Raw genomic sequence first — 27,920 nt, forward strand, 5'->3', positions numbered from 1 at the left:
CTCTCCCTCCCTATTCCAGGCATTGCCCTCCCTGGGATGGGTCTTGTTCCCCCACTTCTTTGGGCTCTTGACCAGCCTATCCTGGGCTGCCCTGAGAGCCAAATTACTCCCAGCTTTGGGGAGAAGAGGTCAGAATTCCTGAGCCCTAGGTCAGCCCAACGCAGGAGGGGCAAAAGAAATCCAGCCTTTAAGGTACACTTGCCACCCAATTTCCAGGTGTGTTTCCTTAGACTCTCTGAGGGGGACTCACTCAAGCTGTGGGCTGGAACCAGTGTTAAGAGTGGGTTCCTACTTCATCATTGCCCCCTCTCCCCAGGGCTTCAGGAGATCCAGGGCAAAGGCCTTGGGGACTTCCAGTCAGGGTCTAAGGTGAAGGTGGTTCTTCCATTTGCTCTCTCACCACTAATAAACAGTCTATAGACTCAATTCCTGCATTTCTCATTTTATTTGACAGAAAAAGTTGCTCTTGCTGTACAGATTTTTAAAAAACCAAAATGCCTTTTAAGAAACATGAAGAAAAATTGGGGGAGGGGGTCACAACCTCATGGGGGGCAGTAGGGGCCAGCTAATTTTTTAACTCCTGCCCCTTCCATCCAAGAACACCTCAACTTCTAAATTCTAAACCATCACCCCCAGGAACTTCAGACGGCTGCATCTCTCGGGGCCTCTGATTCTAGGCCTCAGTGTCTGAACTGTATCCTCTCCTCCCCCAACTCCCATCAGCATTCATTCCCTCCCACCCCCAAACCCCCCCAAACACATGAACCAGGAAAAACTCACAGAGATTAACATTTCACAGGAACAAAGAAAAAAAGGAGTGGGGGGAAGGGAGCCCTCCACCCAAGATGCTGCCAGGATTCAAAGGTGGGGGAAGACAAGGACCTCCCACAGCTCTGTTGGGGGACACTCCCTGTGGCTCCAGAGCATGGGGTGCGGTGATTTAAGGAGACCTGTAGCAGAAAAGACCAGAAATCAATGCCAAAAATCAAGTTCAGCTCCTGTCACCCACCAGAATGGGACACCCTTCAGAGGAGACACACCTGGAGGAGCGGTGTCGCATGGGACGGGGGCTAGGAGTTTCCCTCCTGCGCTTGTGGCCCGGAGAATGGCTGTCCCCACGCTGGCCTCTCCGGGAAACCCGCTCATTGCTGCTGCAACAAAAAAACACGTCAGACCACTGGGTGGCACCAGCCTCAGACATCCCTGAACCTTGAAACTGGCTTTTCCTTCAAGTCCTGTGCTGGTCATTCAAGACTGTGTTAACCTTTGGGGTGGGCCCTACCTCTGCTGGTCCCGTGGTGAGGGCTGAGGTGAGGGACGGCGTCGCTCCACAGGTGAGTAGCTGAGGGACCTCGAGTCCCGAAGGGAATCTATAGGCTTCCGGGGGCTGCGGGACCTGGGGAGCAGAGGAAGCTCCCATAGCACAACGCCCTTCCAAATCCACCAGCCAGCACTCAAAACCACCCACCCAGGTCCTGACCACCAAACCTCACACCACGCAGGGCCAGCCTCAGACCCACCTTTGTCCGCACTCACCCATCCGCCCGCACACCTTCCACTGAGTGCCCACAGTGGGCAGGGCACAGGGTGCAGCGGGGGATGCAAAGATAAAGACAGTCCCTGCCCTTGGAGGAGCTCAGTCTGGTAGTGAAGGAAGGCCAACAAGGGAGGCACGCAGGGCCCCATGTGTAGGAAGCAACCCCACAGGGATGGATGTGCATAGATCTGGGGACTTGGGGCAAGGATACATGGGCGGGGCAGGGGCGGGACAATCTTCTCGGAGGTGCTGTTTTGAGTGGAGTCTTGCAGAACGAGGAGTTCACCAGGCGGACAAGGAAATTCCAGGCAGAAGGAACAGCATGTCCAAAGGCATGGGCTCTCCTTGACTGCAAGGCGCTGGGTGTGGCTGGAGCACAGGGCATGTATGGGGGCGGGCAGGAGGAGCACAGGGTGGGCAAGGCCAGCTGGTGAAGAGCCTCACACGCCATTCCCGCAGAGGTGGGGCTTTATCCTGCAGGCCACAGGGCGTCCCGGAAGGATTTGTGGAGTGGAGGGAAGTAACCAGATGTGCGTTTTAGAAAGATCCCTCTGGCTACGTGTGGAAGAGAATGGCGTGGAGGCAGGGAGACAGGGAAGAGGCTGTGGACAGAGTCGGGAGAAGATGATGGTGGCCAGACCAGAGCCCTGTAGCAGCAATGGGGAGACTTAAAAGAGCTAGAATCCCTGGGACCAGGCTGCATGTTGGGGGAAAGAAAGAAACCTAGGACTTCCCAGTTCTGGCTTGAGAACCCACTTGGATGGTGCAGCCCTTTACCAGAACAGGGTGCAGAGAATAATGGGCAGAGGAGTGTGCCCGACTCCTCCCTTACAACCAGACACAGAAGTCCACAAGGGGCCCATTCTGGAGAAATCACCCTCCCCTCCACCTCGGGCAAGTCAGGACTCACCTCCGCTCGCCAGGGGGTGGCTTCTTGGGGCTTGCAGGTTTGGGCAAGGCCTGAGGGCCTGGCTTAGCAGGGGAAGGGGAAGAGGAAGAAGAGGAAGAGGAGGAGGAGGAAGAGGAGGAAGAGGAGGAAGAAGAGGAAGAGGAGGAGGAAGAGGAGGAAGAGGAGGAAGAGGAAGAGGAGGAGCTGGAACTAGAGCTGCTAGAGCGCCTCTTCCGTTTGGCTGGGGCTGGCTCCTGGGGACGTCCCTCTCGAACAGCCTCCTTTGGTGCTGGAGTGGGGCTGGGGACCCTGTGGGAGAAGAACAGTGTTACAAAGAGACAAGCTGCCCCAGCCCCAACCCTACCTTCCTTGGCCTGGAGGAATGGCAGTGGGGGAGGGGTGCCTGAGAAAGGCCCTGGGAGCTCTCGAAGCAACCTGAAGCGAGCCAGTGAGTGCTTCTCTGGAGATCATTGGCCCGAGCCGACCCAACCTCTGCTAACACAAGCAACAGGCTGGGGCCCGCAGCACAAGGGATCAAGGTTAAACCTCAAGAATGTCCCTGATGAAGGAATAAGGCCCCTGGGCTCAGATGTGGAAGCTGAAGCTGGGTGGTCTCCTTCCTCGGAGAGCCGCAGCTTGGGGAGGCCCCTGTGAGTGCAGGTTGGCTTGGGGAGGGGCCGTCCTGCCTGGAGGCAGGGAGAGGGATGGGATGACCTCTGAAGATCCTTCCAGCCCAGGGAGTTCCTCTTGAGGTCTAACTGCCATCCCTCCTGCTGTAAAATTAAGTCCATTTCCTCTAGTTCTGTCCTCTGTAGAGATGGAAAACTTATCATTATCCTCTAGAGAATTAATCTTCTGAGACTTTTTTCTGTCCCATCCCTCCCCACCCGTAGCCCCCACCCCAGCATTCTCTTCTACCCCCAGCTTGAGGGTCAAGGTTCCCCATACCTTCTCAAAGAACCAAGAACCTGAGATATGGTTGCTCCCACCCCACTCCCTCATCCATTCCCAATTCCTTTCCCCCTAGAAGATTCCTGAAAATAAAGTTCCCTCACCTCTTCAGTGCCACCTCAGGCTGAGCTGGAAGGCTAGAGCCTTCTGAGTCGCTAGAACTGGAGCCAGAGGAGGAAGATGATGAAGACGACGATGATGATGATGAAGAGGAGCTGGAGGAGCTGGAGGAGGAGGAGGAACTCCGCCGCTCCTTTGCTGGTTGCGGGGTGGCCAACGCAGAAGGCTGCTGGGCCCCAGTAGAGGCAGGTGGCTCCCCACCCTCCGGGTGAGGCACCCCAGGAGTAGGGCCAGAAAGCATGCCATTGTGGTCACCAGTGGAGGACATGGCCTTTGCCACCGTCCCAGAGGAAAGGGACTGAGACCCTGCTACAGAAGTGGTCTGGGCATTTGAACGGGATTGGTCTGAAAAAGCAGATGGCACAGGAGACCTAGGTCGATCCTGCGCTGGAGGGAGAAGAGACTGTGAAGGAGCCTGGATCACTCTGGAGGCAGGGGAGGGAGCCCGCTCAGAGGTCATTCTAGACTGGCTTGGGGCTGATGGTGGTGTTCTAGACCTGGCTCGGTCAAGAAGCGGGGGTGAAGCTCTGCCACTAACACGCTCATAAGCAGAAAGGGGCACCCTGGGGCTGGTAAGGTTTGCACCAGACAATGCTGGGGCCATCCTAGCACTGGTGAGACTTGCAGAGGCCAAGGCTGAAGGGGTTCTAGAACTGGCAATATTCACAGGAGCTGTGGCATGAGCAGATCGTGGACCCACGAGGTTTGCAGGGGCTGGAGCCTGGGGTGTTCTGGAACTAGAGGGATAATTTGCAGCAGTTGGAGGCGTGCCAGATCCTGAAAGACTCAAAGCTGCCAAGGCAGCAGGGGTTCTGGCTCCTGCTAGGTTCACAGCTGGAGCTGTGGGGGTCCGAGGGTCAGCAAGATTCACGGCTGAAGGTGCCACTGCAGTTCTGGGGCTGGCCAAGTTCATGGCTGCTGCTGCCGCTGGTGCTCGTGAGTCTGCCAGGTTCACTGCTGTTGGGATAGCAGGCGTCCGGGCACTGGCCAGGTTCATGGCTGCTGCAGAGGCTGCAGGAATCCTGCTAGCAAGATTGGCAGCTGGGGCCGTTCTGAGACTCATGAGAGGTACCGGAGCTGGCACCTGGGACATTCTTGCAGCAAGACCAGCAGCAGACATGGATGGAGGAGGCCGGGCAGTGCCAAGGCTGATAGCTGTCAAGGCAAGTGCAATTCTAGACTGAGCATGATTTTCTGGCACAGATGTTCTTGGATGATCAGGTATTCTGGGACCTGGGCCATCCATCATGGAGCCACCAGCTTGTTGCAGGACAGACATGGGTGTTCTAGCACTGCCAAGGGGTTCAAGCATTCCAGGTGATCTACATCGGTCAAGAGGAGTTGGTGACATGCTAGGACGACTGAAACAGCTCATTCTGGAGCTATTGAGTGCCACTGGAGGTGTTCGAGAACCAGAATGATTCCTTGTTGCTGGAGGAGTAGCAGAACGTGAACGATCAGAACTACTTCCAGATGCAGAACGCCTGCGAATAGCCGGAGGAGATCTTGTTAAAGACCGTTTACCCCGAGTTGCTCGGGGTGTACGGGACCTAGATCTGCGGCGAATAGCAAGTGGCGAGCGGCTTCGAGAACGTTTGCGTGGCAACAATGGTGTTCGAGACCTAGAGCGGCGTCGAATAGCTGGAGGCGTTCGGGACCTTGACCGGCGACGAGTGACTGGGGAGGTTCGAGATCGGGACCTCCTCCGAGTGACTGGAGATGTACGTGATCGAGATCGCCTTCGAGTGACTGGGGATGTTCTGGATCTTGACCTTCTGCGAGCAATAGGTGAAGTTCTGCTTCTAGATCGCCTCCTGGTTACTGGTGGGGTCCTAGACCTGGACCTTCTGCGAGTCACTGGTGGAGTTCTAGAACGGGAGCGCCGGCGTGTTGTTGGTGTTCTGGACCTTGAACGACGACGGGTTACAGGTGGTGTTCTGGACCTGGACCGTCTTCGACTCACTGGGGATGCCCTTGACCGAGATCTTCGTCGAGTCACTGATGTTCTGGACCTGGACCGTCTCCGACTCACAGGGGAGGTCCGAGACCTGGATCTACGTCGGCTGAGCAACGGTGTTCTAGACCTGGATCGCCGGTGAGTTGCTGGAGAGGCTCGAGATCTAGAACGTTTCCATGGGGCTGGTGATGTGCGTGAGCGAGAACGCTTGCGACTGGTTGGGGGTGTTCGAGAGCGGCCTCTTCGACGTCGAGAGGAAGTTCGGGAACTCTCCTGCCGGGCAGGTGATCTGGAATGGTAACCAGAGCCTCCCCTCCGCCTGCGAGTGACCCGAGACCTGGACCGGCTCCGCTGTCTTCTTCGCGAAGTTGACTGAGACGATCCAGACCTATCTCGACGTCGGGTTGTTCTGGTTTTCTCCCTACGTGAGCGGGAACGGGACCTCTGGAGTCCACGAGGCTTTGGTGAAGGGGAACGGCCTCTTCTTGAAGTTGCCTTAGTGCGTGGAGATGAAGCTGAACGCCGCCGACGTGAAGACCTTGACTTTTCAGCTGGCTCAGGGGAAGACACTGAGGGACTTCTTCTGCGTCTTGGAGGAGTTCTGGAACGAGTTTCTGGTGAAGAAGAGGCAGAGCGGCTCCTACGGGAGAGTCTGGCCTTCCTGGTTAGCTCAGGAGATGACCGAGAGCTGCGACGTCGAGGTGGTGTGCGAGACTTTGTCTTTGGCTCTGGTGAAGACCTGGAACCTCTTCGAGCAGTTCTGGACTTGGGTGGGTGTTCGGGTGAGGACTCAGAACTGCTGCTTCCTTCAGCAGAAGGTCCTCTGCCTTTGCTTGATGAGCCTGATCTGCTTCTTCTAGGAAGGACCCGAGGGGCAGGTACTTTGGGTTCAGGAGAAGAATCAGAACCACTCTGGGTCCGAGGTGCTGCTCTTGGCTTATCTTTCACTTCAGGAGATGAGCCAGACCTACTGCGCCGAGGAGAAGCTCGGGATTTGCTGTCAATCTCTGGAGAGGATCCAGAGTGACTCCTCTGCCTAAGTGGGGTTCGTGTCTTGGCTTTAGAATCTGGAGAAGAATCTGACTCACTTCTCTCCTGAGGAGATGCACTGGGTTTCCCGTCAAGCTCTTGAGAAGATCCAGATGGACTTCTCTGCCCAAGGGGGGTCCTAGCCACAGTTTTCTGCTCAACTGATGATTCTGATCCACTTCTTTCTCTCTGAGGGGTAAGACACTTGTTGTTGAGCTCTGGGGATGATGGAGAACGACTTCTTGGCCTAGGAGTCTGAGGCAATGCTTTTGGTTCTGGGGAAGAATCACATTCACTCCGCCCCCTAGATGGGGTTCTAGGTATATCTTTCATTCCAGGAGAGGACCCAGACAGGCTATGCCTAGAGGGAGTCCTGGAACCATCTCTAAGTCCTGGAGAAGACCCAGACCGACTTCTCCTTGATGGAGTTCTGGGTAAACCATCTTTCAGTTCAGGAGAAGATGCAGAACTACTTCTCTCTCTTGAGGGCGTTCTGGGTACAGCATCAAGTACAGGTGAAGATACACTCTGATTTGAAGACATTCCTGCCTTTTCCACCACATCTGGGGATAACTCAGAACTGCTACGTCTGGAGGATCTTGTTGACTGTTCTTTCATGTCTAGAGATGGGTCTGTCTCCAGCTGATTAAGGAAAGGTCCATTCAAATCTTCTTTAACCTCAGGAGAAAATCCAGTATTCATTTCTGTAGCAGTGCCTGAGTTTCTAAATTCTAAAGGTGATCCAAAGTTATTCTCCCTGGGAGGAGAGTGAGATAGTTCTTTATGCTCTGGAGAAAAACGTGGCACTCCCCAACAGGAGGCCACTGCAGAAACTTCTTCCAAAGCCATTTGTGACTGGCTTTGGTCAAGAGCTAGCCCTTCTTCTACTTCAGGAGATGATTCAAAATTACTTACAGCCATTTGTTTTTGTTCTGGAGACAAATGAGGCAGCACTTGGTTTGAAGGTTGTTCAAATTTCTCTATCACCTCCATTAATTCCTCATCTTGGTTTGACTTAGGTAATGTATTATTTTGGTCTTTTCTATCTGGAGATGATTCATTGACACTTCTTTCCCTTGATGGGGTTCTAGGTGCATCTTTTAGTACTGGTGAGGATTCAGTCCTATCCTGTACAGGTGTACTAAATTTGTCTCTTGGCCTAGGAGATAACGCAGCAACATCTTCCTGAAGGGGTAAGACCATTTTCTCTTTTGATTCAGAAGACTCCAATCTGCTCTGTCCCAGAAGAGATTTCGAGTCCAATGGAAGATATGGACAAGAGTCAGACTGGGGCCTGCTCTGCTCAGGAGACATTCCTGATTTCAGCCTAGGACTTGATAATTCACCTCCATCTTGTCTTGTTGGAGATGCCAGCTCAGTGACTGGAGATGAGGACCTGGACCCACCACTCTTTGGAAATGTTTGAGATTTGCTCTGCAGAGGTGAAGACTCCAAGTGACTCTGTCTCATTTCTGGACTTGAAGTATCAGATCTGGGGTCTGGTGAAGTTTGAGATTGTCCTTTATGTTGCAGAGATGAGGAGCCAAAGTAGCTTTCTCCGGGTGGTGTGTTAGACGGTACTCCTGGACAGAGTGAAAATGATCCAGAGCAACTCTGTGCTTGAATTTCTATAGACTTCTCTTGGGGACATGGTGATTTTGACCCAGACTGACTTTGCCCTGGTGGTGTTTGAGGCTTTACTTTAGGGTATGGTGACACAGACCCTGAGTGACTTTGTCTTGGTGGTGTTTCAGGTTTCACTTTGGTATCTGGTGAGGAGGATCTAGAATGGCTCTCTCTTGGCAACGATCTAGATTCCACCTTGGTGCAAGGAGACACTGATCTGCTTTGCCTTGGAGGTGTTCTAGAAGTCATCCTACTAGGACTTGGAGAAGAGGAGCCAGAATGGCTTCTTTGTCCTGGTGACATTGCCTTCACTTTGGGCTGTGGAGACAATGACCTAGATGGGGTCTGTCTTGGAGGTGTACTAGACTTCACTTGAGGAGGAGAGGACCTAGAACAGCTGTGCCTCGAAGGAGTCCTAGATTTTACCTCGGGATCAGGTGATGATTCAGAATGGCTCCGTCTTTGTGGTGTTGCAGATTGTTCGATGGTCTGGGGACTTGTGATGGAACCTTGTCTTGGTGGTGTTCCAGATTTCACTTTTGGGTGAGGAGATGAACTGGAATGGCTTTGTCTTGATGGTGTTTTAGATTTCTGTTTAGGTGGTGAAGAACCGGAACGACTCCGCCTTGGTGTTCTAGATTTTGCTTTAGGTTGTGATGATCCAGAGCGACTGCGCCTAGGTGGTGTCTGTGACTTTTGTTTAGGGCACGGAGAGGACCCAGAAAGACTGCGTCTCAAAGACAAGCGAGATTTTGCCTTAGATCTTGGTGAAGAGAGAGACCTGCTCCGCCTTGAGGAAATGTGAGATTTTTTCATTTCTGGACTTGAGTTAGACCTGCTCCTCCTCTGAGATGTTCTGGATTTGTTCTTCCGCTCTGATGACGAACCAGACCTGCCTCTTCTTTGTGGTGTCCTAGAGTGAGATCTTCCTCGCCTAACTATACTTCTACTGCGGGATCTTCGTCTTGCTGGGGTTCTAGACCGAGACCTCCCTCTCCTAGCTGGGGTTCTAGAGCGTGATCGGCCACTACGTCTAGCTGGGGTTCTAGAACGTGACCGGCCACTACGTCTAGCTGGGGTTCTAGAACGCGATCGGCCCCGTCTAGCTGGGGTTCTAGAACGTGACCGACCACTTCTCCTGGCTGGAGATCTACTGCGAGATCTCCTTCGTACTGGTGATCGGGTCCTAGACCTGCGTCTAGCAGGTGTTCTTGACCGAGACCTGCCCCTGCGGGCTGGTGTTCTTGACCTGGACCTGCGCCTGGCGGGTGTTCTAGATCGTGATCTCCGCCTGGCAGGTGTTCTAGAGCGGGACCTACCCCGCCGAGCTGGTGTTCTAGAACGTGATCTGCCCCTGGTGGCTGGGGATCTAGAGTGTGATCTGCCTCGCCTTGTTGACCTAGACCTGCCTCTTCGCTGAGTATTTCTGCTCCTGGACCAACCTGGTCGCTGAGGGGACCTAGAACGGCCACGCCGTTGGGGGCTTCTAGATCTTCCCCACCTCTGTGCAGACCGTGACCTACGCCACTGAGGGGACCGGGAACGAGAATGACCCCTTTTGGTAGGGGTTCGAGACCGTGATCTCCCCCTCTTAGCAGTGGCAGGGCTGCGTGATCTCCCCATCCTATGGGAAGGAGTATGAGAGTGTGATTTATCCCGCTTTGCTCGGCCATGTGACCGATTCTTGGATGTGGGGGAAGAAGAAATCTCTCGGCGGGCACCAGGAGCTGGTGTGGGTTTAGGACTTTCAGGGGAAGAGCTGGCATGCCGAGAAACTTTGGTAGGCTGTGGGGATGGTGGGCAGCTCTCTGAGGAAGAAGACTGAGGTGGTTTCTCAGGAGACTTAGGTGGTGAAGGGCCTCGGGTTGGGGAGGCCTCAGATGGGGGGTTCACTGGCTCCTGACTTAAGGAGGTTGTTGCAAGGGGCTGTGGGGAGCCGCCATGCTGCTCAGCAAGGAGCGGAGTGGGAACAGGTGGTTCAGGGCCTGTGCTGCTCCTTTCCGGAGAGGGGCTAGGTCGAACTGCAGGTTTCTGAGAGTGGAAGAGAAAGTAGGGATAGGGACACATAAGCACCCAAATTTCCCATCACCCGTAATCTCTCAACACCTTTTCAATTAAACTACTTTCACATGCCCCATCATACCCATTGGTCCTTTTCCTCACCACAGGCAGTCACATTCATTCAATAACAAAACTTCGTTAAACACAAAGCACAGTGTGAAAAATGTGAAGAAAAACCTGTAACTTGAAGTCTTAAAATCTAGAAAATTTGTAAATAACTACTGCATTGCAATTAACAATACTACTACAAAATAACAGAATGAGCAGTAGTTAGGGTGGGAAAATTTTTTTTTTTTTAATGGATGCTGAGAACTCAGAATGTTAAATACTCCCTGATCTCCAAAAGAGCAGTTTTAAATAGAGAAAGCAGTTTTCTCAAGCAGGTGGCACTTGACCTCACTGTCAAGAAACTTCGGTATTAAAAAAAATAGTAAAAACAAAAGCAAAGTACTGGGGCTGTAGCTCAGTGGTAAAGTGCTTGCCTCGCATGTGTAAGGCACTGGATTCAATCCTCAGCACCACATAAAAATAAAGATACTATATGTTCATCTACAACTAAAATAAATATTTTTTAAAAAAGCAAAGTACTGAGAATCCGATTTGTGTGAAGAAAAAAAGTGACAAGGGGCTAGGGATGTAGCTCAATGCAGAGTGTTTGCCTAGCAGGCATAAGGCCCAGGGTGGTGGTGAGGAGTGAAAAGCCTTTTAGATACCACTCAAATGTCATAGAAGAAAGATGATCACACTCATAATTTACAAAATTTGCTGAATGAGACATAAAATAGAGAAATTATATTACAATAATTGAAAAATGGGGGGAAAAAAAACCAAGAGAATACAAAACAACAGGAACTACAGGGACTACCATTCCTTTTAGTTTTCAACCTGCTGGCAAAACCTCAGTGGGTTGAAAATTTTCATGAAATAAAACATATTTTAGGGCTGGGGTTGTGGCTCAGTAGTAGAGCACGTGCTTAGCATGTGTGAGGCACTAGGTTCGATTCTCAGCACCACATATAAACAAATGAATAAAATAAAGGTTCATCAACAAAAAATATATATTTTTTTTTAAATAATAAATTTAAATGTGGCTTAAGGGGCTGGGGTTGTGGCTCAGTGGTAGAGCACTCACCCAGCACATGTGAAGCACTGGGTTCAATCCTCAGCACCACATAAAAATAAATAAAAAACAGAGGTATTGTGTCCATCTACTACTAAAAACAAATGAAATAAACGTGGCTTAAAGAGCTGAACGTAGTGGCACACGCTGGTATCCCAGCAGCTCGGCAGGCTATGGCAGGAGGATCTCAAGTTCAAAGCCAGCCTCAGCAAAAAGCAAGGTGCTAATAAGCAACTCAATGAAACCCTGTCTCTAAATAAACTACAAAATAGGGCTGGGATTCTGGCTCAGTGGTGCTGTACCCAAGTTTAATCCCCAGTTAAAAAAACAAACAAAAACAAAAACCAACAGAGGCTTAAAGAAACTTGTTAGAATTCTATCCACACACACACATAAACAGGACACTGCTACAAAATCCACTGCAAACATCCAGTGAATTTTGATTCTAAAGGCTTCAAGATTCAGTGCAGTGCATCACGACTATTAAAACAAGTGCAGATACACAAGAGAATATAAATAGAAGAACGCACACTGAAAAAAAAAAAAAAAAAAAACAACTAAATTCACTTCTCTTATTAAGTTATCATCGCTCCTGTTCACTCCACAGCCGTATCATAAAACTCATAACCTAGCAACCCAATGAACATCCACTACCCTCAGGGACATACCTCCTTCTTGTCTTTGTCCTCGTAAGGACTGCTAGGCTGCTTTGTAGAAGTCTCTGGGCTGCTAGGCCGTTGTATATTGGTGGTACCTGGTTCACTAGAAGGCGCATCTCCCTCCCCTCGACGCCCTGGAGCAGGGGAAGGACTTCGCCCAGTCAAAGCAGTTGTATGTATTTTAGCTGCAGCACTTCGAGACCTGTGGGAGTTAATGGAGGATGGGGGAGAGCAGGGAAATCAGCTCAAGGGAGAATAGAAAACCCCCTCCCAGCTCCCATCTACCTTTCCTAATTATACACAGCCCTCTTCCAAAAAGCCTTAGTCACATTTCAAATCATTCACAGAATGCAAATTCAGTCCACTTTGTTTCTTTGCTTCCCAACAAAATCCCAAAGAATGTTCTCCCTCTACCCCTTTATTCACCTCCCCCAAACATCCCCAAACCCTCCACCCAACCCATTCCCTACCCACTTCATTCAAAACTCACCTCTGAGCCCACCTCCTTCAGGAAGCCTTCCCCGATTAAGGAAGCCAGGGTAAGGATTCCTTCCTCCCCCAGACACCACGAACAAACCACCCCCCCTATTCTGGCAGTCCATATACATCATAACGAAACAAAAAAATAATAAAAAAAAAAAAAGAGAAGGGGAAATGTATATGTCTGTCCATCCTGTTGCTTTAGCCTGTCAGCTCCTAGAGGGCAGGGACCGTGTCTTCCGAATGGTCTGTGCAGCGCCTAGCACACCGTGGGCGCTCAATAAATATTAAATTGATTAACCCACCATTCCCTCTCCCTCCCTTCCTTCTGGACTACCCCTTACCGACTGCGAGAAGTGTCAGAGGAGGAAGCAGAATCAGCAGAGGTTGACCGATGGGCCCGGCGGCTCTTGGGAGCTGGTGTTGTACTACGAGACCTGAACGAATACCACCACATACAGCTCAGGAGGCTGTCATACCTACACTGGATTCTATTCACCCATACCTCAACCCTTAACCATTCAGGGACAAGATTAATTATGCCTTCTCCCCCTAAGGGAACCGAATCATCTACTTAGTAAGGAAATTCCCCTCAAATTCACCTACCGCTTCCGTTTCTTGTCTTTAGATTTACGTTTACTCTTTGGAGTGGGAGACCTGGGAAATTAAGTGAGAACGTTAAAAATGTATTTATTTATTTTGCGATATGAAGGATTAAAGAAAGGGCACTCTACTTCAGCTAGTTCCTGATAAACCACTCCCCCATCCCCCCACCGAGGCTAAGAGACCTGGTGTTGGATTTGTGATCCTCTCACCCAAGCCTCCCAAGCTTCTGGGATTACAGTATGCAAGGCCATACTTGATCCCTTAACCCTATTAAAATTTTGATACAGGGTCTTGCTAAATTGCTGAAGCTGGCTTTCAACTTGTCATTTTCCTGACTGAGCTTCCTGAGTTTCTAGGATTACAAGTATGTGCCACCATGCTTGGCAAAAAAAAAATACATAAATAAATAACTTTTTTGTGTCTGTGCACTGGGGATTGAATCCAGGGCCTTGTGCATGCAAGGCAAGCACTTTACCAACTGATCTATATTCCTCAGCCCAGAAATAACAAATTTTTAAGAAAGGAAAAAAAAAAAGCCTAAAAGTAAAATGGATGGTACTAGAAAACTTTATTAACAATTAGATCAAGGATTAAGTTTTACTCAGAGATAAAACCTCCCAAAGGCCAAAGAGAAAACAAAGCCATCAAGCAATGTCTCATAACTTCCATGTGCCACTGTGGGGAGCCACATTGAGTTACCAAGGCCATCAAGCAATAGCTCATAACTCCCATGTGCCACTAAGCCCCTATTTGCCAAAGGGCCCTTACCTGTGCTTTCGTTTCTTGGACTCAGATTCCGACCTGTTTTGGGGGGGGAGGGGGAGAAAAAAAAATCATACACCTATACTTAATGCCTGAACTCAATCAGTAATCCTTCTGCAATCACCCAATTACTTCAACTTCATACCTGTGCTTCTTCTTTTTTGAGCTCTTTTTTCTCTCCCGTCGAGGAGAGCTACTCTCTGACCTGCTGAAGATGAGATCAGAAGCAAGGTCATTTTGCTTGGCTTCTTTCCTGAATCTCCCACTTACAACACATTCTCATAAATGGTTTTCTAACACAACCAAATAACCCCATCAGCATCAACTCCCCAGACCTCAATCTAGGACTAATCTCTTTACTCTCCAAGAAATATAGGTAACTCCTTAAATCAACACATTCAAAAATGAAAACAGGGCTGGGGATGTGGCTCAAGCGGTAGCGCGCTCGCCTGGCATGCGTGCGGCCCGGGTTCGATCCTCAGCACCACATACAAAGATGTTGTGTCCGCCGAAAACTAAAAAAAACAAATATTAAAAAAAATTCTCTCTCTCTCTCTCTCTCTCACTCTATCTTTAAAAAAAAAAAAAAATGAAAACAATTCCAAAAATCCCAACTGACGCTGGCCAATTCTTAACTGTCAGGGCTACAGACTCAAAACTTCCCCACTAAGAAGCACTGTCAGCTAAGATCTGAAATGATAACTCCCTTCTCCTTGACTTTTTTGAAAACCACCTGCTGCTCCCAGAAAGCAGAATCCTTGACTTCTAGAGACAAAGTACACCACAGGATTGGCCCTCTGTATAACAGAATAACTTTCCAATCAACTTACCGTCCTCTGTCTTTCTTCTTTTTCTTCTTCTTTTGCTTTGGGGTCGGTGAACGAGAACTGCTGGACTCCCTAACAAGGCTAGTAAAAGATAAAAAAACACATCTTTAAGACGTTTCAACCTCAAGAATGAAACCTGAAGAGTTTGAGAAGAAGTTCACAAAAAAAAAATAGAACAGAGTGCTTAGAACCAGAAGGAAAAATTGATACTAGTTTCTTGGTCTTGAGTACCTGTAAGGTTTGGGAGGCTCGGGAGCTGGTTGTTTAGCTTCTCGAGCACGACGCTGAGGATCAAAAGAGCTGCCATCCACGTAGGAATCACTGATGCCAAAGGCAGCTCGGAGCCGCTCATTCTTCTTCTCATTCAATTCTGCCAACTGATGCGTCTCAGTTACCCTAGAGGAAAAAAGGTAGAAATGTAAAGGTTATAGGAAGCAAAGAACAGAGCTAAATTCAGAACAAAATTAAGCAGGAGACAAACAGCCATGGAATAAGGAACATGAAGGCAGAGAGAAGTTCCAAGTAAGGAGGGTGACAGCAGAGGCAGCAGCAGACAAAGTCCAGGAGGAACCAAGGGAACACTCACGCTGGCCTCTGCCCTGGGGTTTCCTCCTTGCCCCCAGGGTTCACATCCTTCTCCAGCAACATGAGTCGAAAGGTCGCCACTTTCTCTTGGATTTGCTGTTCCTCGTACCTGAAGGACAAATTCCTTCACGGTTAGAGCTTGACTGGACACTTCCCCAGTCCCAAATTCACATTTCCCTTATTCCCAATGGGGGTCCCACCTTCCCTCTCCATGCACACATAGAACTTTTCACTCACTGTCACCCTAAAATCCTTAAGTCCTGTTCTTTTCCTATCATCTTTCCTTCCTTAATTCCCTATGCCCTCTAGAACAGTGGATTTTAAACATACTACAATTCAGGAGCCAAGAGAGGAAAGTTAGCTGGCAGAGTTCCCAATGCGCCTCACCAACTTCAACAAGACCCAATCTCTTACTTCCTGGGCTTTCAAAATATAGTATATTGTATTAAAGAAAAATTGTGCCATTGATGAAGTTTGAAAACCACTGCTCTAAAAGGTGCCTTAATGTGCTCCTTCTTCAAAATTTCACTTTCCTACCCACCCATCACACTCTTAATACAGTATTCTACCAATCCTTATTACTCTGGCTTTGCTATTTTCCAAGGCCTCAATCCTTAAAATCCATTTACTTCCTCTTTCCTACCAATGACAACACCTGACAGCTTACCTAGCTCTCCTACCTAACTTCTGCTTTCCCGTCTCTCCCTTTCAGCACACTTTGTTCCTCAATCGTCCCCCTTCCCATGTGCATCCATCTAAATAAATAATTCAGACTCTCTGAGGCTCCCATTTAACACCAGACACAGTTTCCTCACCTCCCACTTTGCATTACCCCTTAACTCTTTTCAAATCTCTAGCTCATTTACCTCCTCCCCTACAACTCCACTCCAGAACTCTTTCAACCAGCCCTAAACTCCGTAAATCCCACCTAACACCCAGCTCTGCACTCACTCAGTGCTCGTCTCTCCCCCAGCCCTCCCCTCACCCCTGCTCTTCCATCATCTCCTCCAGCTCGAGGCATCGCAGCTCCACGCGCCGCTTGCGCTCGTGGTCCAGGATGTCAGGATTAGGCCGCTTCACCAGGGCAGCCTCCAGGCGCCGCAGTTCCTCCTCTCCCTTGTAGTCAGGCCGCTCACCCCGGCGGCCCCGCACCAGGGACAGGTTGCGCTGGACGTAGCCGTTGGTGCCGCTGCCCCGGGGCGTCGGCAGCCCGATCCCGTTGTACATGGCCCTGTGCCCGGGGGCACCACCGCTCCTGAAGGGGAGCGGGGGAGACACGGGTCAGGCCCCTGGCCCCAAACTATCCACTTTCCACCACCCACATCTCTGCTCTCCATCCTCACACTACATCTCCATGAGCTGCATGATACCACCTCATTCACTTAAACTAACAAGTCCCTTTCATCCTTTCAACCAAATTATAACCCAATGCTTACAGACTTTTTCTCCCAATATTCTTTCACATTAATCAAAATTGTTCCTCTTTGCACCTAGACTTCCTTCTTTTTCCACCCTAGGCCATCAAGGACTCTGCTTCTCTCAAATATCTCCATACTAGCATTTTATTCTTCGTTGGAGCCAATACACTTTAAGTAACATCCTCACCAACTACTCTTTAACATCTAACCTCTGGTAACCAACCATCCTCCAAAGTGGACATAATAAACAAAACACACACCTGTGCCTAAGGGCCTACAGTCCATATTGAAAGAAACTTCCCAAAATTTACCTAAGGACTTCAGACTATCCGTAAGAACATAAAATAAACTCAACAATCTCTAAGATATCTGAACAGGTAGGCTGCTGTTAACATAAATCAAGTGCCCTATAAAGACTCACATCTAGACTACAACCAGCATACACATCAGAACGCAAGAACCAGGATGTTACATTTCACCTCCAAAAGAAGAGCCATTTCTTTGACTCCAAATATTCACAACGCTTATCAACTATCCTAATTTTGCACTTTCAATTTCCTTCCCATCAGGATTCACGACTTGCACTCCTCCAAATCTCCGTTAATTATTACCCGTTTTCAATTCAATGTTCTAAACATATCAAATCAGCCTCCTGTTTCAACTGCTCCCATAATTTCTCTATGTTACCCTAAACTTATCTAGTAAACCTTCCTCATTTTCATCAATGTCCAGCTTTTGACTTTCCCTATCAATCCCTTGTTGCACACTTCCTGGGTTTTCTCTCTCAATCCTGCTTTATCCCTCTCACATGTTAACACTATGCCTCCTTTCAGATTCCATCCTCTTGTTTCAACCCAGCATGATTCTGAAAACCCCCAAACCCCAACTTTTCTGGCTAGACTTATTGGCTATTCACACCCTATTCCTTTCTCCTGCCATGTATGGTCCTATCTCTTCAAAATGAATCCTCTCCAAGATAGTTTCACAAAACACAAAGGTGAGGGGAAATTACCCCAGGAAAAAACCCCAAAACAGGCAAAACAGTTTAGTCAGAAAAGAGAATTGAACGAGGGGAAGACCCCATGTAGGAAATTCCAGAAAAGCCAAGTGCAATGGCATACACCTGTAATCCAAGGCACTCAAAAAGGCTCAAGCAGGAGTTGGGGGACGGCCTCAACAACTTAGCAAGTTGTTGTTAAAATTAAAAAAGAACTGGGTGATCCTATGTTCAATTCCCAGTCCCATAAATAAATAAGATCCCAGAATAAAAAAACATCATACAAATGCCAGGAAGTAAGATATCAAAATGTGTAAAAAGGAAAAAAATTAAAATATGTAGTGATGTTAATGGCAGGGAGCTGTCCAGTTTGTCTCTGTCCCATTCCCAAGCCTGACCAGTCCCTGCACGAACCCCACAGCAAAAGATTTGAAATAAAAGATAACTATCTCAGGGTAAAGGAATGACAGATAAGGCTAAATTTAGAAAAAGCAAATGGAAATTCAGGAGGAAATGAAAAACTTCTTTACAGCACAAGAAATCAGTTTCTCTACCTTCCAACTCAGTTTAGTTTTCTAAAACCAGTTCTTCCCCAATCTAATCCTAAACCTTGTATTGTCTCTCCATACCCCACATAATTTCTGCTTTGCAAAAAGCTTCTGACCTGCAATTAATTCTTCAGCCCAATCATTCACCCACACTTCCATACCACCGCACACAAAAATCCTCCCACTCCCTAAAAATGGAAAACCAGTAGCTGCTAAGGAAAGGGTATTAAGTTACAACATTTTGGAGAAATTTTATGGAATAACAAAAAAAAAAAAAAAAAGGAATTGGGGAGGGGGGGAACCACAGCATCGAAGGCGTTCACAAGGGAAATTACTTCAACACAAAACTACCAAACATTCTTAAAAACTGGAGTGCATAGACTGGATATGCTAAAGTCACTCCAAGAATCTGCATAAAGTAAAAGGAATCTCCAAAAACAAAACACTTTTTCCTGTTGGAAAGTTACCAGAATACCCTGAAATCCAACACTAGGACAATCAAGAAAGGAAATGGCACATAAAGGGGGAGAGGGTGTAGAGGACAAGGACCTAGGTAGTACAGTAAGCTCGGCGCTGGGGCACCGCGGGAGCCGAGCAGACATATGGAATCCAGAAAGCTAAAATATTAACTCAGGAATGAACCTAAGCCCACGTACTTAAGACGAAAGGCAACAGACTGCGTTTCTGGTTCAGAGACATCTTAGAGAACCTAAACGAGGTTCTCCGAGAGTTCCGAGCCAAATAACGCCTGACACAAGAGACCATAACCTTAAACTAAGTCGAGAATTTTCTTCCTGCTACGAAAACCTGCTACAGCCTCCCAAGCCCTAGCACAACTTTCGGGGAGGGTGGAAGAGGTGGGAGAGGGAGCGCGGGTCTACCTTACGTACACAGACCACACACGCTAACTCGGGGGCCCGGGGGCTTTTCTCCAAGGCCTGGCGGCCGACGCGCCGACCCCGCGCAGGCCAGGAGCCTCCCGCCCGCCGCGAGGCCTATTTTCGGCCCGAGGGTGGGGGAGGGGCGGAGCGGCGCCCCGCGGTCTAGAGGTTCGGGCGGCCCGCGGGCCCGGGAGCAGCGGGAAAGGCAGGGGCACGTGAACGCGGTCGGAGACAGGACCTTGCGGCCGGGCCCTCCCAGCCACTGAGAGGCCGACAAGGGCAGCAGCGGGGGCGAAGGCTGCCTCCGCCGCACGCGCCCGGCAAAAAGCCGAGCCTGGCGCGCTCCTCTCGCCGAGCACGCGCGCGAACCCGTGCGCAGGCGGCGGCGCGCGCCGTTGCCATGGGGGAGGGGCGGGAGTCGAAGACCGCGCGCGTCCGGGACCGCGGGGAGAAAGGGGGCGAGCGAGGGCGTCCGCGCGAGCTGAGGGCGGCGGGCGCGCGTGCGTGTGGCGGCAGGGCCGTTCTCCGCGCGCTGGGGCCCGGCGCCGGAGACGCCCCTCCCCCACCCGGCTCGCGCGCTCCCTCGCCCTCTCACCCGCCGCCGCCTCCGCCCGCCGCCTGTGAGGGGGAGAGGTCCTGCCGCTGCCGCTGCCGCTGCCCGGGCTCCCGAGTCACTCGGGGCCTGGAGCCGCCGCCTCGCCTCGCCGGTCCGCCCGCCTCAGCCGACGCCGACGCCTCCTCGCTTCCTCAGGGGCCGCAGCGGGTTCCGACTGCGCCACTCGCACCCCGCCTGGGCCACGCTGCACGTCAGCACGACTAAGTGCGTCAGCACGCAGTCCTTGCGCGCCGCAAGGCGCGCCGGGACTCGTAGTACGTCCCGTGACCTTGTGCGCAGGCGCGGGAGCCACACCGGGAAATAAAGTTCCTTAGGGTGCTGGGAGGTTCAACTCCTCAGCCGAAAAACTACGAGTCCCGTCAGCCTATGCAGGGATGAACAGCGGAGCGGGCCGAGACCACAGCGTCTGCAGGAGGCCTTTCGCTGGGGGAGGGGCTCAGGACCTAGCGCCACATTGAACGACCCCGAGCGCGTTTCAGACTCCTGCCTTCGACCCTGGGTATTCTGGGAATTGTAGTCCGGGCGCGGCGCGGAACCCGTATGTAGCCTTGGCGCGGGGCACGGCGGCCATTTTGTCTCCCCATGTTGGGCGGAGATGGCCCAATCTTGGGGACACTGCAGTTTCCCTGTGACCGTTGGCCCGCTTAGCACTCGATCTGTCGTACTGGGATGGAGTCGCCTGAGAACCCAATCCGCTCGCACTGCTGGCGGCGGGGAGCCCAGCCTCAAGCCCTGGGCCTGCAGGAAGGCCAGGCCCGCTGCCGGCCGGTACTGAGCGAGAGGAAGGCAGGCCCCGGCGAGTCGCGTCCTGTTGCCTTCAGGCGCAGGACTGCAAACGTGACTTCTTCGCAGAAGCAGCGCGCGCTGCAGGCGACGCCACCGATACTCGTGGAGGCCGCGCGGGCGCCCTAGCTGCTGGCGCCCTCGAGGCCCGCCAGCGGGCGACTGCAGGCCTTGTGCTGGGAAGCCTGCCTAGGGTGTTAGTAGATTGTTTATTTTTAACGTGCCCACAAAGGGCACTCAGGAGCCTGCGGTGGAGGCCCCCGGGCTGGTGTCAGCTTCTCCCTGAGCCTCTCCCTGCAGCGGAGCCAGGTGTCACAGACGTCCCTGAAACCAGACACCCCACACCCGTGACGTCTCCGTGTTGATGGGATATTTTGTGCTGAATTTTCTACCTGAATCATTCGTGCATTAAATGCTTATAACAACTCCATCACAAGAAATATCCACTTCCCATGATGTTAACAGTGAATTTCCTCCATGAATCCACAGTAATGATTTTTGAAATCAGCAGTGACATTGAAGCAATACCGCTTCCTCTTGCACGTGCTCCCACCATTGCCATAGGCCAGGAGGTGATGCAGTCAAAGGTAGGGGGCCCACAGCAGAGCCTGCACACTGGCTGGTCCAATTTTCAGCCTCCAAAGCTGCAACTAAGTAAACCCTCCTGTAACGAACATTACTATAAGTAAAATCACACGGGTGATTTTACTTATAGTAATGAAAAGCCAACTAATAGACCTTCTATAGTTGAAGTACCCAGTGGGAAATGTATCTTGAAGCCAAAAGCTGAATACTAGGTGAACTTACAGTTACTGGGGTATCATTATTTCTAGGCTTTCTTAAGGTGATGAAACAGAACTGAATGAAATACAGTCCTATATCCATGACACTGATGTCTAGTTGCACTTAATGCTACTGGGTTTGTTCTGTACTTCCCTTTTTGAATTTCCTTTTCCTCCTCTGAAAAAACTTGTCTTGCATTTCACCCCCACCACCTTTTGTTGTTATTGTTTTGTTTTGGTAGGGTCCAAACCAGGACCTCACACATGCTAGGCAAGCACTCTCCAATGTATTCACTAATGTGCTTCATCCTAAAATTGTAAAAAGTAGCTTCAAAATTGTTTGTACATACTTCCTGTAGGGACAAGGATGGTATACCTACAAATTAGAGCCCAATATTTGTTTGGAATTTGTTTTCTCTTTAGACTGAGGGCACACAATTAAAACACTGTATGCAAAAATTATTACAGCTGTACACACTTTTATTGTTTCACTTGAAATATTGAAATATCCACAGATCCCAAACCCGGAATGAACCACACGAGACACTGGCTGCAAAAAGCAGGAGGCGTTTATTCTCACACAGGCGCCTGCGGGTGCACAGCAAAACCTCAGCCGGAGCTTCGGTGAACTGGCACACCGGGCTTTGGGGTATAGATCTTTTATATGGAACAGGTGGGTTAGGTCTTAGCTTAGCACAGCAACAGCCTTCCTATTGGTCCCTCTGAATTCAGCAGTTGAGTCACCTAGGGGGGTAAACTTGTTTTCCCACTTTAGTTCTCAGAAAAACCATAAAATTGCATCCTGTCCTTTTAGTTCCTGTTTTTACCCTGTTTGCTCAAGTTTGGCCCTTCCGGGGTTATCTATATGGAACATCTTGCAGCTTCAGGGCACAGGGGTTAGTTTTCCTAATGTTGGGCCTGGGGCCTTGGGGTCCTTCATTCCCCCCTTTTTTTTATATCATGGATATAATCTTATATCCATTGACCCATCTGCTCGGATTCCAGCATTATTTCAGCTGACGGCTCAGCATACTGGTTGGGGGTTGGTATTTACTATTAATCTAATTTTGAATAGGACCCCAGGGTCATAGGCAGTTTTATGATATACTCTCAGGCCCCATTGTTTTTTTTTTTTTTTTTTTTTTTTTTTTTATCCAATCTTTTGATGCTTTGCCTGCCTGAGTAAAGGTAATGTTTAAGGGGTTGCAGGCAAATGCGGTACATGGCCCTGCCCCGTACCATTTTAGGCTCCTGCAAGAGTCGGCAGAAAGTGGGGGATCCTGTTTTGTTTTTTGTTTTTTTTTTAAATTATATTTCTTGTCCCCGATAATACTTGTCATGTCTGGCTCACAGATTGGTTGGGGTTAACTGATATGGGGAAGACACAGCACAAAGCAAGAAAAATCAACAGCGAGTGAGTCTTATCTTTAGCGGATTTTGGGTACGTTGCAACTTTCATTCTGGATCCGGAGAGGTGTCTGCGGACTCCTGTGGATGTGCAGTCTTCACGTGGGAAGCATGGATCTAAGCAGCGATGCCGTCCACTTTGAGTGCAGTAGGAGTGGTCAGCAGGATAGTGTAGGGTCCTTTCCACCGCGGTTCGAGGTTCCTGCTCTGGTGCCTGCGTACCCAGATGGTATCTCCGACCTTGAAGGGATGTGGCAGCAAGGGGGTTTTAAGTTCCTCTTTGTATGCTGCGGCTAGAGGCTTCCAGACCTCGTTCTGGACCAATTGCAAAGCATGCAAATGAGTCTGCATAGATGGGGTGAGGGAGGCATAGGTTTTAGTTTTATAAAAGTTAATAGCGGGAGGTGGGGCACCGTACAGGATTTTAAATGGGGTTAGTCCATGTGGGCCTGGGGTGTTTTGGGCCCCATACAAGGCTAAAGGTAGGAGTTGTACCCAGTCTCTAGTGCCAGTTTCAAGTGTCAATTTAGTTAAAGTCTCCTTAATGGTTCTATTTATCTTTTTTACCTGTCCTGAACTTTGGGGTCTATAACCATAATGTAATTTTTAATTAATTTTTAATGTATTGGCTACCGCCTGACTTACCTGGGAGACGAAGGCAGGCCCATTAAATGTTTTTTTTTTTGGTCCTCATTATCAGGATCAAAGGGAGTAAACCTCCGATAACCCTCTTTTAATTTTTCTAAGAAGGCTGTCGGAGTTTCCTCTGACCCCTGGATAGTCTGTCTTACCTGAGCCAAATTGGTGGGCCGTCGCCCTGCTCCATGGAGACCCCCCTGCTCCATGGAGACCCGCTATGAGTAACTGGCGATAGAGATGTAGGTGGTTCTCACCTGCTTTAGTCGCATAGTCCCAGTTTGGCCGGGTTAAAGGAAAAGCTTCGTTAATCAAATTTGTGAGTTGGGTGGGGCGCCCATCGTCCCCTGGCACATTTTTGCGAGCTTCCAAAAGAGCCTTTTGTTTCTCCTCTGTGTCTAATAGAGAAATCTTTAATTCTGCTACTTAGGGCTGGATAACCATATTAGCAAACATCAAGTCTACCTGTGTTGTCTAGAAATAAAAGCCTTAGACTAAAACTATTCTAGTAGTTCCTTTGACAGTTATCAGGCATTTCTGTCTAAGAATCTCTTTTGTAGCCTCCAGTCTATTTATTTATGGAAGTTACATTTAATTATTATTATTATTTAAGATGTCCAGGAACAGCTGTGCTTTGGCTTTGACTGTCTTTGCTAAGTGTTTAAGATGAAGCAAGTCAAACTGACTTTTGTTTCTACCTATTGTTTACAGTCAGCTGAGTTATCCTGGGAGTCCTCGGGAACTTCATAGCAGCTTTTCAGTTCTGCTAGTGCCATTTGCGCTAGGATGGGTCCAGGCCTTGTTTGACCATATGGCTTCCCTCAGAAGCATCAGGGATGTCTCCCTTTTTTAATGACCCTCCTCTTTACAGCAAATGCACCATTTGGCTTTCTGTCCTCCACTGGTCTCATTAATCTCCCTGCTCAGGAGGTTATGTGGCCTAGAGTTGCTGAGCCCTTTGGAGAAGTCCCCTATTCCCTGATTCAGACTGACTCAGAGGGCAAGAGCCAAATATTGGTTTTCTTGGCCCTTTTAATTTAACTAATTTTAAAAACTTGATCTTAAACATCCAGCAAATAAATTAACAGCCTTATATTAAGAGCACTGGGCTTTAATGTCTATCTCTCTACTCTGTAGGTGATAACTCTTTATCTTATGTTGACCCAGGTTGTGTTCTTAAAGCAATACCTCTTTAGAATATTAATAGGCAATCCTTAAACCATCTATAAGCAAACTACAAAACAAAACTAACTAGGGTAAAAACATATTTAGCTTATATAATAGCTACCTTGAATTCTGGCAGGGTTATACATCATAATTTCCTGTTTGAGATCCTAGTAATCTTGGCAAAAACCTACTTTTGGACACAACTTTAACTGTACTGAAATCTGGCTTACTTTTTTTATAGCCATTTTCACATGTAGTGAGATGGGACAGAGCCTTATCTCAAGTAAGGCAGGGCTCTTTATAAATCTCAAGTACTATAGTTCTGAAGCTGATCATTTTACAAAGTTTACATAAATTGTTGTTCAAGTTTACATGAACATTAGCTAACACAACATAATATCACACCTAAAATATGAATTAAAGGCTGAAAGCTTTTAACTTCTTGTAGAAAAGTAGTAATGTACTTTTGTGTTTTGCAATTAAATCTTCACACAGATTAGGCTCTTATTAACTTAAAAATACATAAATTGTATCTTAGAGTAGAAAGTAACATGGAACTGTACATATCTTATTGATAACAAGTTCAGTTATAGAACACAAATGATATAATCGAATTTTTAACATTTTTTTTTAAGCCTAAAATTACCATACAACTTTAGAACACCAGCTTGATATAATGTTTTTTTGAAGCTTTTACCTTACAGACTTGTATACCTGGAAGATATGAACACATTAATAACACCATAATTATATAAACTTCCTTTTGTTCACATTTTGAAACAATACTTGTAAACTTTTAAATTTAAGCAGAGTTAACATTTTATTAGGGTCTTTTTGAACACCTAGAGAAACTTATAAGCTTAATTTTGAGGACATCTTTACTTTTATCTGTTTACCCAATCTAAATTGAACCGTTTGAATCACGTGAATTAAAGATATTTGGATCTATTTTTAATTTTTTTTTTTTTCAGGCTACCCAGTTCAAAATTGAAACTTTTAAAATTTTTTATCCCAAGTATTTAAGTTTTCTAGCATGAACTATCTGAAATCAAACTAAACAATTGTTTAAACCCAACTTTTAACTGCAAGATAGTGCAATGCTTTAGAAACCCATTCAGATACCAGATTGTTACAATAAAAATTATTATTATTTATTTTTTAGACACATATTTAACCTAGATTATCCCTAAGAAACAATTAGACAACCAGATAAGAAAATATCTCTCCAGGTTTTGAACTTTCATTTAATTATGACTCTCATCAGTGGCACCATAGATTTTCCTATGAGTGGACCAGATGTTTTCACGTAGGGGCAACTATAGGTGTAAAATCAAGGGTCTCAGTGTGACTGGCTTTACTGCATTTAGTGTCCCTTTTTTTTAAGTAAACAGAGGTTAAGTAAACAGATCCTTAAGATGTAGATAAGGACCCAGGGAACTCCCCAGAGCTAAATGGCTCTGGCAGCTGCTGGGAGTCCCTTAATCCTATCTTTCACCCACAGGATCAGTTCCTCTAGTTTAGGTAATTTTTTTTTTTTTTTTAACTTGTTAGTAGCCAGCTCCCAAAAAGTCCATCCTCTGCTTGCAGTTGTTTCAAGTGCTAGGCTTCCCCAAGAAAGCAGAGTGGGAACTCCTTAAAAGTCCCCTTGAGAGTGTCAAAATTTGTGACTGAAAATTTGGTTCCCATCTCTAAAGTTAATTAACATTAATTTAATAATGAGGACAGGACTTTGAGAAAAGTCAAAGCGAGATGTCAAAGTTGTTAAATCCCCAGCAGGCATCTCTATTTGCACTCAAGCCGGTTATGGGGGGGAAGAAAACATTGCTTCCCTAGTCTCAGTATTCAGCCTTAGATAGAATTTATCATCCGCCTTGGGCTGCATTTCCAAGCAGCCCGACTCCAGGAAGACCCGTTCGCTTCCTGGGGTGGAGGGGCCGGGAGGAACAGGGACGGGACAGATCCGCCATACCGCCGGGTGGAATCCTCCCGGTGGACTGCGTGGATCCCACCCATGCAGGAGGGGATTCGCAGAGGTCCTGAAAGGTTAAAAGCCATGATCTGGATGGCCATGCGGCCCCGGCTGAAAGACAATCTCTGACTTTGCAAATTAGAGAGAGAGATGGAGGGACTCTCCTGGGGGCCATTTAACTTTGAGGGTGGGCCAATACTGGCCACTCCGTGGTACAGAGTGTTACCCATTTTTTCTTTTTGACTGCCACGGACAGGTTGTCTGCCCGATCTTGAACGTCTTGCCAATGATCTAGAGTTAGGCTCAAAGGGGTTGTTAGTGATTGTCCCCTGTTACTCTCAGAGAGGAAATAGAGAGACAGACACAATGACACAAAAACGAAACCAAACAGTGAGATCGCTGCGTGGCTTCGGTGGAAACCGAACAAATCAGATGGCCTGGGAGAAGTTTGTACTTCTTTGTCGCCTACAAAAATGGTGTAACCCTCGGAAACACCGGGGGCCCCAAAGAAATGGACCCTTCTGATCCCTGGGACGTCTCCCAGGGTGGCAGGGGAGAAGTCCGAGTTCGTCAACTCCTTCTCAAGCTGCCTCAGAATACTAAATGACAGAACTGCCTCAGAATACTCAGAATACTAAATGACTATGCCTAGGATCATATAGTCTTACAGACGCTGCGCGGAACAAAGAACAGATAACCAACAGGACAACAAGACAGTCAGTTTGAGCTGGCCAGCTTACCTCCCAGTGATGTCGGGTGTCCTCCGGATAGGGACCGGGATCGGAACCGGAACCGGGATCTTGGATCTCGCTGGGGCCTCCACAATGAAATATCCACAGATCCCAAACCCGGAATGAACCACACGAGACACTGGCTGCAAAAAGCAGGAGGCGTTTATTCTCACACAGGCGCCTGCGGGTGCACAGCAAAACCTCAGCCGGAGCTTCGGTGAACTGGCACACCGGGCTTTGGGGTATAGATCTTTTATATGGAACAGGTGGGTTAGGTCTTAGCTTAGCACAGCAACAGCCTTCCTATTGGTCCCTCTGAATTCAGCAGTTGAGTCACCTAGGGGGGTAAACTTGTTTTCCCACTTTAGTTCTCAGAAAAACCATAAAATTGCATCCTGTCCTTTTAGTTCCTGTTTTTACCCTGTTTGCTCAAGTTTGGCCCTTCCGGGGTTATCTATATGGAACATCTTGCAGCTTCAGGGCACAGGGGTTAGTTTTCCTAATGTTGGGCCTGGGGCCTTGGGGTCCTTCAATATAATTTGGTTCTGTTTGTATTAAATCTTAGGATTCCTCCCATCCTTATATATTTTACTTGGTTTACTGTTTTTCACATACTGTTATATGTGAAACAATAACATGGTTCTAAAAGTCAGGCATATACAAAAAGATACATTCAGAGAAGGGTCTTGTTTCTCATCCCTGTCCACTCCCTTTTGTTAAACAAGCTCAGTCATAATTTTACTTTGCTAGGTTTCTTTTTGCTCAAATGTCTGTTT

General features: G+C 48.5%; 1 protein-coding gene and 1 long non-coding RNA gene across 11 annotated transcripts; both read right to left on the reverse strand.

Moving 5' to 3' along the window:
- Positions 1 to 426: 426 nt before the first annotated feature.
- Srrm2 (serine/arginine repetitive matrix 2) lies at positions 427 to 19,827 on the reverse strand. Of its 10 annotated transcripts, none has more exons than XM_046443218.2 (15): positions 19,649 to 19,826; positions 16,195 to 16,464; positions 15,211 to 15,318; positions 14,856 to 15,020; positions 14,628 to 14,705; positions 13,943 to 14,002; positions 13,804 to 13,836; positions 13,036 to 13,086; positions 12,774 to 12,866; positions 11,959 to 12,151; positions 3,482 to 10,140; positions 2,448 to 2,735; positions 1,283 to 1,396; positions 1,041 to 1,151; positions 427 to 950 (listed from the first exon to the last, which is right to left on the reverse strand). In XM_046443218.2, the coding sequence occupies exons 2-15, from the start codon at positions 16,434 to 16,436 to the stop codon at positions 941 to 943; spliced, it is 8,205 nt and encodes a 2,734-aa protein (XP_046299174.1). In that variant the 5' UTR covers positions 16,437 to 16,464; positions 19,649 to 19,826; the 3' UTR covers positions 427 to 940. The 10 variants fall into 10 exon arrangements, 6 of the variants coding, with proteins under 6 accessions (XP_046299174.1, XP_046299162.1, XP_046299154.1 ...); XM_046443206.2 differs by having other exon boundaries at positions 1,041 to 1,148; positions 13,943 to 14,005; XM_046443198.2 differs by having other exon boundaries at positions 13,943 to 14,005.
- Positions 19,828 to 21,785: 1,958 nt separating this feature from the next.
- LOC124091985 (uncharacterized) lies at positions 21,786 to 27,673 on the reverse strand. The gene is made up of 2 exons (XR_006851479.2): positions 27,154 to 27,673; positions 21,786 to 22,986 (listed from the first exon to the last, which is right to left on the reverse strand). It is a non-coding gene; the product is annotated as an uncharacterized LOC124091985 (long non-coding RNA).
- Between the last annotated feature and the right edge of the window lie 247 nt (positions 27,674 to 27,920).

This window comes from Marmota monax, unplaced genomic scaffold, assembly GCF_021218885.2.
Source record: "Marmota monax isolate L192 unplaced genomic scaffold, Marmota_monax_Labrador192_F-V1.1 WCK01_AAM20220418_F8-fsc00035, whole genome shotgun sequence".
In the NCBI taxonomy this organism is placed as follows: Eukaryota; Metazoa; Chordata; class Mammalia; order Rodentia; family Sciuridae; genus Marmota; species Marmota monax.